Source organism: Giraffa tippelskirchi, chromosome 9 (assembly GCF_054371585.1).
Source record: "Giraffa tippelskirchi isolate mGirTip1 chromosome 9, T2T-mGirTip1v1.2.pri, whole genome shotgun sequence".
NCBI classification, from domain to species: Eukaryota; Metazoa; Chordata; class Mammalia; order Artiodactyla; family Giraffidae; genus Giraffa; species Giraffa tippelskirchi.
This window is the reverse complement of record NC_137283.1, coordinates 27,561,525-27,574,931: the sequence shown is the minus strand read 5'-3', so window position 1 is coordinate 27,574,931 and position 13,407 is coordinate 27,561,525. Positions and strand designations below refer to the sequence as shown.

Genomic DNA, 13,407 nt, shown 5'->3' with positions numbered 1-13,407 from the left:
TTTTCTTCCCCCCCCCCCCTTGGAATACAGTTGCTTTACAATATTGTGTTAGTGTCTCCTGTACAAGGAAGTGTATCCTATGCACATATCCCTTCCCTCTTGGACCTGCCTTCCACACCCCTACCACCACCACCATCGCACCTATCTAGGTTATCACAGAGCACCCAGCTGATCTCCTGTGCATTTTAAGCTAGCAATTTAGTGATCCTCTTTTAAAATCTCAAAACAGTGTTAAGTGGTGAATCACTATTTAATCGAGTGGATGTTTATTTTTGTACAGATTTGCAATGAAACAGGACAAAAGAGCGCTATAGAGGAATGATACTTTCCAAGTGTTTATAATTCTCTCCCCTATCTTAAACTATTGTAACAGTATAAAGGATATTTGAGAACATATAGCATCAAACATAAAGTTCTTTGTTCTCTGCACATCTAAAACTAAGGGGAAATATCTCAAAGTAGATAATTACAAATTATGTGTTGGTGGGAATATAAATTAGTGCAGCCACTGTGAAAAACACTATAGAGGTTCCTTAAAAACTAAAAACAGTGTTGCCATATGACCCAGCAATCTGACTCCTGGGACTATATATGGAGAAAATTCTAATTTGAAAAAATGCTTGACCCTGATGTTCATAGCAGCACTATTTACAAGAGCCAAGACGTGGGAACAACTTCAGTGTTCATCAACAAATGAATGGGTGAAGATATGGTACATATATACAATGGAATATTACTCAGTCATAAAAAAGAATGAAACAGTGCCATTTACAGTAACATGGATAGACCTGGAGATTATCATACTACATGAAGTAAGGCAGAGAAAGACAAATATCATATGCTATCTCTTATATGTGAAATCTAAAATATGATACAAATGAAATGATTTACAAAACAGACAGACATAGGAAACAGACATAGGAAACAAACATATGGTTAGTTATCAAAAGGGAAAGAGGTGGGAAGGGACTAATTAGGAGGTTGAGATTAGCAGATACAAACTACTGTATGCCAAGTAGATAAGCAACAAGGTCCTACTCTCTAGCATAGGAACTGTGCTCAATATCTTATGATAAACTATAATGGGAAAGAATGTCAAAAAGACTATGTGTGTATATATGTATTTGAATCACTCTGTGCTGTACACCAGTAAGACACAGCATTGTAAATCAACCCTACTTCAATTTTGAAAACTCCAAAACTATGTGCATTTGTGTGTGTATGTATACATACACAAACATCATATATAAAAACATTCATTCAACAATACTTACCAAACCCAAACTAATTTCATATATTAATAAGAATAATGAGAAAAAATTAAAGCATTTTAGGGAATGATGAGGAGTGGGGCTGTCTGAGGAGGTCGCAGTTGGGTTGAGATCTGAATTCTTGGCTTTGAAAAGGTCATGTGCGCGCATGCTCAGTTGCTTTCAGTAGTGTCTGACTCTTTGCCACCCTATGGACTATAGCCCACCAGGCTCTTCTGTCCATAGGATTCTCCGGGCAAAAATACTGGAGTGGGTTTCCATGCCCACCTCCAGGAATCTTCCCGATCCAGGGATCAAACCCAAGTCTCCTGCGTCTCCTGCATTGCAGGTGGATTCTTTATACTGAGCCATCAGGAAAGCCCTGAAAAGGTTATTTTTGTATATATATTTAAATATGTAGAAACTGCCTGAGGTAGGGTGAAGTTCACTGAACTGTTATGGTTAGTTAATTCTAAAAAAGAAAAAAAGGTATAAGAGCACGCAGTGATGGTGTGCTGGGGAGAGGCAGAAAAAGAGCTATTTGAACTTCTTATTCCGTGGATTGCTGAATTGTCCATACTTTTATAACATACAAGCATGAGTTTGTATAATTTACAGTTTTTAAAATGGCAAACCAGTAAGAAAGAGAAAAAAATAATTTTCATAATGTATGGAAACTTTTTATTCACATTTGCAAGGATATACAGACATGCCAGAATTACAGAGGATCACAGAAGGTACTGGCCTCTTTCTGACCAGGTGTTCTGGTTCTGGGTGTATTTACATTAAAACAATGAATGCTACAATTATAATAGAGAAGAGGATGATTGTACTGATCTATTTACTTGTTTCCCTGCCATCTGCGTCCCTTCCCTCCTGCATGCCACTCCTGGATTTTTTTAGTTTTCGAATGATATTCTCATGTGGATTCTCAGCCCAGAGTCCCTGTTGTCTTATAGGATCAAGTCAGCATGGTTTTTCAGGGCTCTTTGCATTCTGAACGAGTTCACTTCTTAATTTTTCAGCATTATTCCAAATCATGAATTCTTATCTTAGATTGCCACCTCTATTTACTAGAGGATCTCTCAGAGGTTACCCAGCCATCAGTGGACATCTTTGTCATTACCTCTCTTTCTTCCTTTCACCCAAAATTATTTTCTCTGTAATAGCTTCAAGATAGGTCCAGTGTAGGTTTTTTGAAAAAGAATGTGATAGAATGGTGGAAGAAAAAGGAATTTATTTTGATCAAGTTGCATATATATATTGAAATCTAAAATTTCCTTTTTGTTCTGATTTTGATTTGGAAACAGGAATTTTGGTTCCAGAGGAGAAAATCCAAATAGCCCCAGAAATCCTCTTCCATCCAGTTTATCTTTTTGTAGAATGAGAAGGGCTTGGGGACTGCAAACATTTGCCCCAGAATCTAACCCCTTCCCAGGTAGCGCTAGTGGTAAAGAATCTGCCTGCCAATGCAGGAGATGTGACAGACTCGGGTTCGATCCCCGGGTCAGGAAGAGCCCTGGAGAAGGAAATGGCAACCCACTCCACTATTCTTGCCTGGAGAATCCCATGGATAGAGGAGCCTGGTGGGCTACAGTCCATGGGATCACAACTGAGCACCTAAGCACACAGCAAGGTATATATAATGTAAAATGTTTTAATTAACCATTTTTAAGGTACAGGTCTGTGGCATTCAGTACATTGTGCAAACCATCACCATCTCCAGAACTTTTTCATCTTCCCAGAGTTAAACAATGTCTGCATTTCTTGTGTGTTTCCATGGAGACCATCATTCATTTAGTCATGATCTAACAGTGTATATGGAGACTGTGACTTTTAGACTGTACAAATGAATTGTTGCTATTTTAATTATATTGAAGTCTCTGTTTTTCATAAACGTAGATGTCTTCCATTGGTAAGAATAAAAGATGTGTTTCTTTTTTGCTTCTTGAGATGTCTTTTCATCTTTTCTGTTTCCATCTTCTGCTTTAACTCTCTTTAACCCTATCCTGATTATCACTAACATCACTTACCAAAGATCCCCCCTTTGGAATACAGTTCTACTGAAATCTTAATGGCTTTTTTTGCTTTTGCTTCTGTTCTGCCCTTTCCCTTTGTAACCAGCAATGGGGAGTCCCACTGCTTGCCACTCAAAAGCCAATAGGAAAGTTTGCTTTATTTTGGATGCCAGCAATGGTGGGCTGGGGGGAGAGAGAGGCTTTTATAGACAGAGAGAGGGGGATGCAGAAACTGCACAGTCTGGTCTAATAGTCATGCAATTGGTGATCAGTGGTCTGACCAGTGTCACCTTGATTGTTTTAAGTACAGTTTATCTTTAGTTCTGGGGTCTGTTTGTTCCCATGTCCTTGAGGCCATTTCTAAGAATTGTGGCAGCTTATGTCGTGGCTACAGGCTGGTCATCATGTAGTTAACTTCTCCCACCTGGCGGAGGTTTCAGTGTCTGTAAGACAGCTCACAGGATATGGCTCAAAATATTATCTATAGGCCTTGAGAAGGAACTAAAGATCCTTAATTATGCTTAATGACCAAACGGTTATTTCATCTCATCGGACTGTTTCCCTTTGTTTCTGCATTTTCTCATGTCTTGGATTAAACTTATTCTTTAGCTAAGCTCTTTTCACAGACGAAAGGCAGGCAGAGGTCATGGGGGGCAAAAACCATAGGTTCCTGCTCCATTTTGCCTCCTCCAGCTCCCTTTCGATTCCTTCAGTTCTTAGGGTCTTTTTAAAATCCTGGAGAGGTAAGGAAATGGGATATTATACATATTTAGCAACTTAGCTGCCCCATTAACAGAGACTTGGAGGGTGACACACTGGACCACACCAGCAAAAGAATGGTATTCAGCACAGTAGGTGTTATGTTGGTTTTCTCTTCAGGAACATGGTTCTTTTATTCTTCAGCTATTCACAGACCTTCTCATTTCTCAGGACCTGTCCTTTCTTCTGCAATCAGCCTTGAAGCATATTTAAAGTTACAGTGGTTTTGAGACAGCTCAGTGATTGAAGTCATTACTTTGGGTAAATATTTCTTGATGCCTAATATGTCTACTAAGCATTACACTAGGCCCACAAACTTTGGAAGTTCACTAGACCTAGAAGGTCCCTGCCCTCATGGAACTGCTATTCTCATTGGGGAAGGCAAGCAACAGATGAGAAAAGAATTTGGTTGTGGACAGAGGTAGTATAGTGGTGTGATGGAGAGGCTGGAAGGCAAGAGGAAGCAGGCTCTTGGGTAAGCATTTCTGAGAGGTCACACCAGAGCTTATATCTGCAGGCTGAGTTAGAGCTGGGCATTCAAAAATGTTAAGTGGCAAGCTCTGCCTCACATGCAGGAATCTGTCGGTAGCACTTTGCTCACAGGCCTGGGATGATGTTTATCTTAAATCACAGGTACTCCCTAGAGCTTAATCTCCAGAGCCAAGGAAAGGGGGAGAAATGTGATGTTACTGTTAACTGATTTATATCAACAGATATGATTTGGGGACATCATTAATTTCATGCTAATCACAGTTTTGATACTTTAGGCAATTATCTAAAACAAGAGCTCACAAACCTTGAAACTAACTAAAGCATCAGAGCTGCACATGTATTTCGTAAACTATAGATAACACTGTGTTTCAGCAGATTTGAGCACCATATCTTCTTCACCTTGGGAGCTTTGAATTTAGGAAATAAAGTAAGAGAGACCATTCCAAAAGATGATTCCTGGGAATTCCTTGCCTGTCCAGTGGTTAGGGCTCTGTGGCCCAGGTTCAATCCCTGGTCAGGGAATTAAGATCCCACAAGCCATGCTGTGTGGCCTAAAAACAAACAAAGCAAACAAACCAAAAAACAAAAAAAAAAAACCTTTTCCAAAAGATAATTCCTTTGTTAAATGGGATAGTTTCTACTTTATGTTTTCTTTTTGAAAGTGGGGGACTTATGTGTTAGTTTCTATCTAAGCAAAGATTTAAGTGTGTCTCTGACAGTGGAAACTCGGGCTATATAGGCAGGAAGAAAAATGGACGCTTGTTGGCTTCCTATTAAGTCTGTTTTGCTCCCCACCCTTTGTTGAGTTTGACAGTAATTGAGCCCTAATGAAAAGTTGAAGGTCTCGAAGTCAGAGTTGTGCTAGGAGGTGAAAGATCACCACTGATAGGAACTCGGTGCCCCATAGCGTCAGAGTATGTCTATCTTTTAGGGACCATGGTTCATGTGTAATGAAAGTTCAGTGAAAAGTCTTAAAGGGGTTTAAAGATGAAAGTGGTATCATCTAATGTAAGTTTTTTAAAAAGCCCTCTGGATCTTTCATTATGATAGGAGGCTCAATCCATCAGGAGCATGTTCCACTCTAAATGAGTATGCACCTAATAACCTAATAACAGAGCTTGCAGCTGTAGAAAGCAAAACCATGCTTAGAGAAATGGAGAAGTACACAAATCCACAGTCAGTGTGGGAGACTTCAACACTCTTCCTTTTTGATAATTGTTTGTTAGTGTGAAAATTGATGATGGCTCCCAAATCATATCTGTTGATGTAAATGAGCTTGCAGTAATTTCATATTTCTCCACTCTTTCTTTGTGTCTGAAGATAGAACTCCGTAGAGCTCCTGTGGTTATAATAAGGAAACAGAAAATCAGTTAGGACCTAGAAATACTTGACAACACTATCAACCAGCTGACCTAATCGGTAGCTATAGAATTTATAGAATGCTCCACCCAACAACTGCAGGATAAACATTCAGCATTCACCAAATGCTGACCCATAAAACAAGTCTCAGTGAAAGGGAGAGGATTGAAATCATGCAGAGTATGCTCCCTGAGTATAAGGAAGTTAAATTAGAAATGAATAGTAAAAAGATATCTGGAAAATCCCAAATATTTGGAAATTAAGCAACCCCCCTTGTAAATAACCCATGGGTCCAAGAAGAAATGACACTGGAGATTAAAAAATCGTTCTGGCTGCTCTGTTAGGAATAGATCAGAGGAGGAATGCCAGTGGATGGACCTTTCCAGAATTCTAGGAGAGCTATGATGGTGCCTTGGACTGAGGGTGAGGCAGCGGAAAGGGAGAGAGATGGGCAAATTCAGGTGTATTTTAGAGGAACAGTGCATGAGACTTGCTGAGGACTGGATGTGAGCGATGAGGGCAGGAAAGGAAGCATCAGACCTCAATTCCTGGTTCAGATTATTTCACATCTCCCCATTGCTCTCAGGGTCAAATTCAAATTTGTCTGCGTAGGTCCTGATCAGGCTCCTGCCCACTTGACCAGCCTAATCTCTCCCCACCCCTGGCTCCTGGCTCTCCTGCTCTAAGCTTCAGGCCCATCAGCCAACTTGCCTATGCGTTGTTCTCTCCTGGTCACTGGGACTTTTCACATGCTGTTCTATTTATCTTTAACACTCTTTGCCCTGTTCTTCAGTACTAATCTCTTGGCTTAGATGTCACTTCTGGGGAGCCTTCCCTGTTTTCACTCCAGACTGGTTTAGGGGGCCCTTCTTTGTGCTTCTGTGCTACCCCTACCATTAGAACATCTTACTTTGCTTTGCCTCTATCTGTCGCCCCAACTAAACTTGCTTGAGAACAGAGAACATGCCTCATTCTTTTACTACTACTGCTACTGCTGCGACTGCTACCACTATGGCAGCCAGTTACTGGGCTGTGAGTCAAGGAACTAGCCCTCCTGAGAGTGAGACAGTAAGACTATCAGATAGCATTTATCGAGTCCTCATTGTGTGTGTACCAGGGGCTTCACATGCATTATCTCATTTAATCATCCCAACAGCACTCTGAAGTGAGTGGCTGATCCCAACCTACAAGACAAGGAAAATAAGGCTTAGAAGGCTTGAACTAGCTTGCCCAAGACCACAGTCAGTAGTAGAAACAGAATCTGAACACATGTAATTAGATTTCAAAGCCACAACTTTCAGCCACAGAGTTGTGCTGTCCAAGTTACAGTAAGGTTGGAGCAAATAATGAACTTGAATGAGAGCCAGTGGCCCCTGATAATCTTGCTGCCCAAGGCCAGCCTTTGATCCTTACTTAGCACAGAGAGCCAGCAGGGTTCCCCTGAGGCAGCTGCCCAGGTTGGGATGATGAATGGAGCTGGAGCAGCTTTGTATACAAATAGCTATTGTCTGTGCCTGTGCCTCTTTTTGCCCTTCTCTTAGAAACCAAAGGCCTCATTTGTAGTGCTAATTTCCATAAGGGAATTAGAATGGCTGATTTTGTACCCTTTCGGTAAGTATTCCTCTGCCCATTAAAACGTGGCCTCCGTGATCCTCTTCAAGTTAATACCACCAATAATTGTTGCAGAATTAGTCTCAGGAGATGCAATGTTATAGAAGGAGTTGGGTTTTTCTCCTGTTTTGTTTTGTTTTTTTCTCAGATAAAGAGTAAAGAGACCTTTGTGCTCTTGTTTTCAGTCAAGGTAATAAGTGGATTATGATATTAGGTTCAAAAACTTCCATTTTTTTTCTCCGCTAGACTTTGTATAAAAAAACACTTTATACTCAACACATGCTTTGAAGTACTGTGGCCGCTGATGCAAATGGTAACTAATTACATTTGAAGTTTTTGAGAAATGGAGTATTTCCTGCCATATCAGTAAGCAGGGATGTCAGAGTCATCAGCCATTCCAGCCCTCCGAATGTGAATTCCTGAGCCCTATGGGCATTCAGGAAGGAGAGTACGGGAGAGATCAGGCAGCCATCAGGTTGCAGCCACTTCCTAAGGTGAGCACTGAGGATCTCAGAATGGGAAAAACTCAGGATACTGGCCCCAGATAGCTGAGATGCATATGAAAGGAATGATTTCAGTGAGCCCAGACTCTGGCATCTTCCTATACATAGAAAAGCTCTCAATTCCTTAACTTGGGATACCTGGTTTTCTTTAAATCACAAAAATTCTTTTGATATTCAAACTACATAGCCTTTGTTGCAAACTTCTGTATAACCTGATTCCTTCCTGCCCACCCCACCCTTGCCCACCCCCCACTGCCTCCTCCCACCTTCTCTGAAGCAGTTCTCTCAGGGCTACTTGAGATGCTGTCTCCTGGGCTTAAGTCCTAGACATTTCTGCCCATTAAAACATAACTCTCAACTTTTAGCTTGCGACTTTTTTTTTAAGTCAACATTTTTGAAGGAAAAGCACAGAGACTTCTTACAGTAGCAGTGTGGCTATTTATTTATTTATTGACTTTTTATTTTGTATTGGGGAATAGCCAATTGTTAACAAAGTTATGATAATTTCAGGTGAACGGTGAAGGGACTCAGCCATACGTATACATGTATGCGTTCTCCCCCCAAACTCCCCTCCATCCAGGCTGTGTGGCTATTTATTGAGTACTTACTGTGTACCAAGTTCCTTGTGTCTTTTATTCACTGGATGATTGTGACAATCTGGGGACGGGGTGGTAGGGGTAGAGGTCTTGCTTTCTACTTTTTACAGATAGGGAACTGGGACCTGGAAAGACTGAGGAATTCATCCAGAGTAACAGGGCTCATGATGCCAGGATTTGAACTCAGAAATGCCAGACTCAAGATCCCTAAGGACTATCTTTTGTGCTGTCCCTGAGATATATCATTAGGCTACTTTTAGGTGTCTGTTTTGAAATATGATCTGTATACCAAAAAGAGCCCACCAAAATGTTGTATACTTGAAATGAATTAAAATGAGAATTTTTTTTCATTGAGACCTTGTTTGTGATAACAAAAGCTTGAGAAGAACCTAAATGTTCTATGTAGGTGATTAAAAAAATTATGGTAGATCCACCCAATAGAACACTATACATAAAAATAAGTGGATAAAATTTCTATGTACTGGTATGGAAAGCTCTCCTACATGTATTCTTTTGTTTAATAAAAAAGCAAGCCACAATGTCATGTGGCAGCCTGGATGGGTGGAGAGTTTGAGGAGGAATGGAGACATGTACATGTATGGTTGAGTCCCATCGCTGTTCACCTGCAACTATCACAACATTGTTAATCAGCTATACGCCAATACAAAATTAAAAGTTTAAAAAAAAGACAGCAAGAAGACTAGAGACATTGTTTGCACTATACTACCATTTGTAGTGTAAAAAGAAATTGTATATGCACAGCTATGTGATTTTTCAGTCTGTAATATTTATGCTGAAAAAGAAAAAACATGAAACTAATTTTAATAACATTTTAATTCAGTATATCCAAAATTTTATCATTTCAACCTATAATCATTATAAAATCATAATGAGATATTTGACATCCTTTTTTATGTCCTTAATATGTCTTTAAAATCTCTTGTGTATTTATCACTGACTATCTCAGTTCACTTTTTTTTTAACTTTCTAATTTATTTTATGTAGTATTGTTACTAACAGAACTTTTCCTAGGATAAGTGCTGGAATTCCCAGCAATGATTAATGTATTTACAAAGTATTTAACAAGGTTACATGTATTTTTTTAATATGGATAATCTGTTGTGACATGGTAGATGATCGTTGTTTTTTATTTCATTTTATTGACATGTGAATTCTATTCCTCTACTACATGAGGAAGGAAAGGTAAATGTTACAACTAATCATGTAAGTTTTTTAAATTATACAAAACTGAAATCTCCATGATGCCTGTGTCGTATGGTGCCTATGTTCATCAATTTTAAATATTAGGATCTCAGTGGAATATTGTCTTAACTTGCCATAACAAAATACCATAACTGGGTGACTTGAACCACAGAAATGTATTTTCTTATAGTTCTAGAAGCTAGAAGTCTGAGATTAGGGTGAGAACCCTCTCTGGCATGCAGACTGCTGCCCTTCTCACTGTGTTCTCACATGGCAGAAAGAGAGAGCGAGAGTGAGATGAGCGCAAGAGCGAGCGAGAGAGAGAGAGACACAAGCTGTCTGATGTCTCTTTTGATGAGGACACGAATCCCATCTTGCTGGGAAAGGAAATGGCAACCCACTCCTGTATTCTTGCCTGGAGAACCCCATAGAGAAGCCTGGTGGTTTACCATCTGTGGGGTCACAAAGAGTCAGGCATGACTGAGCACTCACACACGCATCCCATCTTGAAGGTTCTACCCTCAGGACCTCAAGTAACCCTAATTACCTCCCAAAGATCCCCATCTCTAAATACCATCAGATTGAGTGTTAGGGCTTCAACATATGCATTTTGGAAAGGCACTTTCAGGCCATAACAAGTGTTGTTATGGTTTTAGGATGATGATCCTTCTTTGGTTAAGCTACCTCTAAATTTGGAGGAACAATAACAAAACAAGGCAAATAACCCTATTACTATAATAACAATGGCTTTGAAGTCTCAAACCCCAGGGCAAAATTCTGGTAAGCTAATAAGCATTTAGCAAAGGAGAACTTATTTACTTAAGGTGGCTGACTTGAATGATCTACAACAGAGGTTGACAAACCAGAGCCCTTGAGTCAAGAATGTCTTTTATGTTTCCAATGGTTGACAAAAGAAACATAAGAAAAAGGTTTTGTGACATCTAAAGATTATATGTAATTCGAATTTAAGTGTTCCTAAGTAAAGTATTACTGGAATCACCCGTTCGCATTTGTTTACATATTATCCATGGCTGCTTTTATCCTACAACAGAGTTGAATAGCTGCAACAGAGCCTAAAATATTATTCCCTAGCCATTTAGAGAAAAGCATTTGCCAATCCCTGCAGACAAAGTTGGCCAATGACTTGCTTTGCCTATTTCCAAGTCTAAACCTTAGTTGAAAATATTATTTCAAAAAAATGCAGAGCCATACCCACCAACAGTGGAAGAAATGGATCCAGAGACAGAGTATTTACCCTAAAGCCTGGCATGAACTAATCTAGTTGTCCAGCTTCAAGTGTTCTAATGCCTGCCCTAGATTTTCCAAGAAAAAACTAAAAGAAAAAGACAGTTGGCCTTACTGGAGGATGGAAGAAGAAAGCCTGGAAGAAGAAGAAGAAAGTCCTCATTTGCTGATATTTTCATTCCCTGGGAAGTTTAACCCTTACCAAATATAGTCAAGGGTCTTGGAATTGGACCAATCTGGGTCAAGATTGATCTTTCTTTGAGCATCCACCCTTTAATTGACACTTATCCCTGAAGTCCAAGGAGAAGGAAGGAATGGGAGCTAAGAGTTATACCCTTTGTAGAATTAGCGTTAATCAATGAAATCAGTGTCAGTGTTGACCTGTCAGGCCACTTCCTTTGTTTCTGACTTGTCATGTTTTCCCTCCTCACCCAATACATACAAAGGTGATTTTAAAAGATGTGGACTCCCTTCTCTACGTGGACACCGATGTTCTCTTTCTGAGACCTGTTGATGACATCTGGAAGCTTCTGAGGCAGTTTAATTCCACGCAGCTTGCAGCCATGGCCCCCGAGCATGAAATCCCCAAGATCGGGTGGTACAGCCGCTTTGCCCGGCACCCTTTCTATGGCTCCGCGGGGGTTAACTCAGGAGTCATGCTAATGAATTTAACTCGGATAAGAAGTGCCCAGTTCAAGGTAAGAAAGTAGTTTATATTTCCTTCTTTAAACATCAAGGCTTTGTCTTCCCAGCGTGATGTTTAGGGAGTGTCAGTGTATTGACTTTAGAAGTAAATGGCTTGTAGAAGAAGCCAGGGAAGAGAAAGGCATTTGGAAAGTTACAGAATATTTGTTGGTTTAGAAAAATCCCAGGTGATTATGGAATTTAAAGCTCTTCAACAGAGTTACTATTCGGGAACATTATGTTGCATTTCTGAATTCCATCTTTAAACCCTGTGTGTATCTCAGCCTTCAAAAATCTTGGAGAACTTCTTGAAATTACCCTAGGGATAAATTTACATAAATATACAGAGATAAATGAACAAGCCCTCAGCTTTTATCTTGGCAAAGAACTGGAAGAACCTAAGTGAACATCAGTAGAGAACAAGTCAAAAAAAAATTATCCTCCTACTAAAAAGGATTAGGTCAAATCTATAAGTGAGATAAGTAAGATTTCTAAAAAAATATTAAGTGAAAAAATTTAAATGAAACAAAGCATGGTACCATAGCGTGTAATTCCTTTTATGCCTTAGAAATTTCCAGAAGAATACCTAAGAAACTGGTCATTAATTGTGGCTGCATCTAGAGAAAGTGGGAATGGGAATTGTAGGAAGCAGAAGGAAAAGTATCTTTACTTTTTACATCTTTGTGGGCTGTCTGAATATTTAGTATGAATGTGTTGCTTTTGTCTTAAAAATAAATACTTGTTGTGAGATAAGGAAAGGGTATTTTTCCTTGAGATACCTTAATTCTGCTATCTGTATTTTGTTCCTTCACTTCAGAGGCAAGAATTTAGTGTAGCAAAGAAAGGTTCAATCTGGGGCCTGCTTTTCTGAGAAGCCATAGGCCCACTGCTAGCTCCAGGTTCATCTGCCATCCGTGTGTACGCCTGCAGTCTCTAGTCCTAGTTTTGCTTTGTCCTGTGCTTTGAGGCCAGCAAGACCCTTCCTCTATTGATTTCATTTTCACTCTGGGGGGCAGAGAGTACAGGGGAGAACTTGTCCCGGTACACTGATACTCAGCAGATCAGATGTATTTGCCTTGCCGTAGCCACTGTGATGGTTTTGTCTTTTCCAGAACAGCATGATTTCAACAGGCTTGGCTTGGGAGGACATGCTGTACCCTCTCTACCAGAAGTACAAGAATGCCATCACGTGGGGAGACCAGGACTTATTAAATATTATTTTTTATTTCAACCCAGGTAGGTTCTCAAGAATGTGGTTCATGGACGAGTTCGCCCACCTCACCCCACAGAACACATTCCAGCCTGGGCTGTGTTGGCGGAGCCTGAATTGTGCCTGTGTCCCCTGCAAAGGGGGCCTTTTCATCCGCCCTTGGGGTCTCACATGGGCCATCCTCTCGCTGCCAACACGAAAGGTCAAATGTTGAAACCTCCAACACTGGGCTCCATTTTTCAAGAATATCTTTTGGGTTTTGCCATGCCATTCTTTGAAGAAGTACAGGCAAAATAAATGAGTGGCACAGACCTAAATGAAAACATTATAATCTAAGCACAAGGCTCTCCATAGCCTGAACAATTGCTAGATTGAAGGGACTTGATTCTCGGCATCCTGACAGTGAAGGGACTTGTTCAGGGTTAAAATGGTGTAGAAGAGGGACCAAGAATACATATCCCTCTTTCTTTCCACCTG

General features: G+C 40.1%; 1 protein-coding gene across 3 annotated transcripts in view; it reads left to right on the top strand.

Annotated features, from left to right (window-relative positions):
• Window positions 1-13,407, top strand: part of GXYLT2 (glucoside xylosyltransferase 2) — an 89,938-nt gene that overhangs the window by 42,784 nt on the left and 33,747 nt on the right. For all 3 annotated transcript variants that reach the window (XM_081528318.1, XM_081528316.1, XM_081528317.1), the window contains 2 exons: window positions 11,483-11,734; window positions 12,833-12,956. In XM_081528318.1, the coding sequence (XP_081384444.1) occupies window positions 11,483-11,734; window positions 12,833-12,956 (376 nt within the window). The remainder of the gene's footprint in view (window positions 1-11,482; window positions 11,735-12,832; window positions 12,957-13,407) is intronic.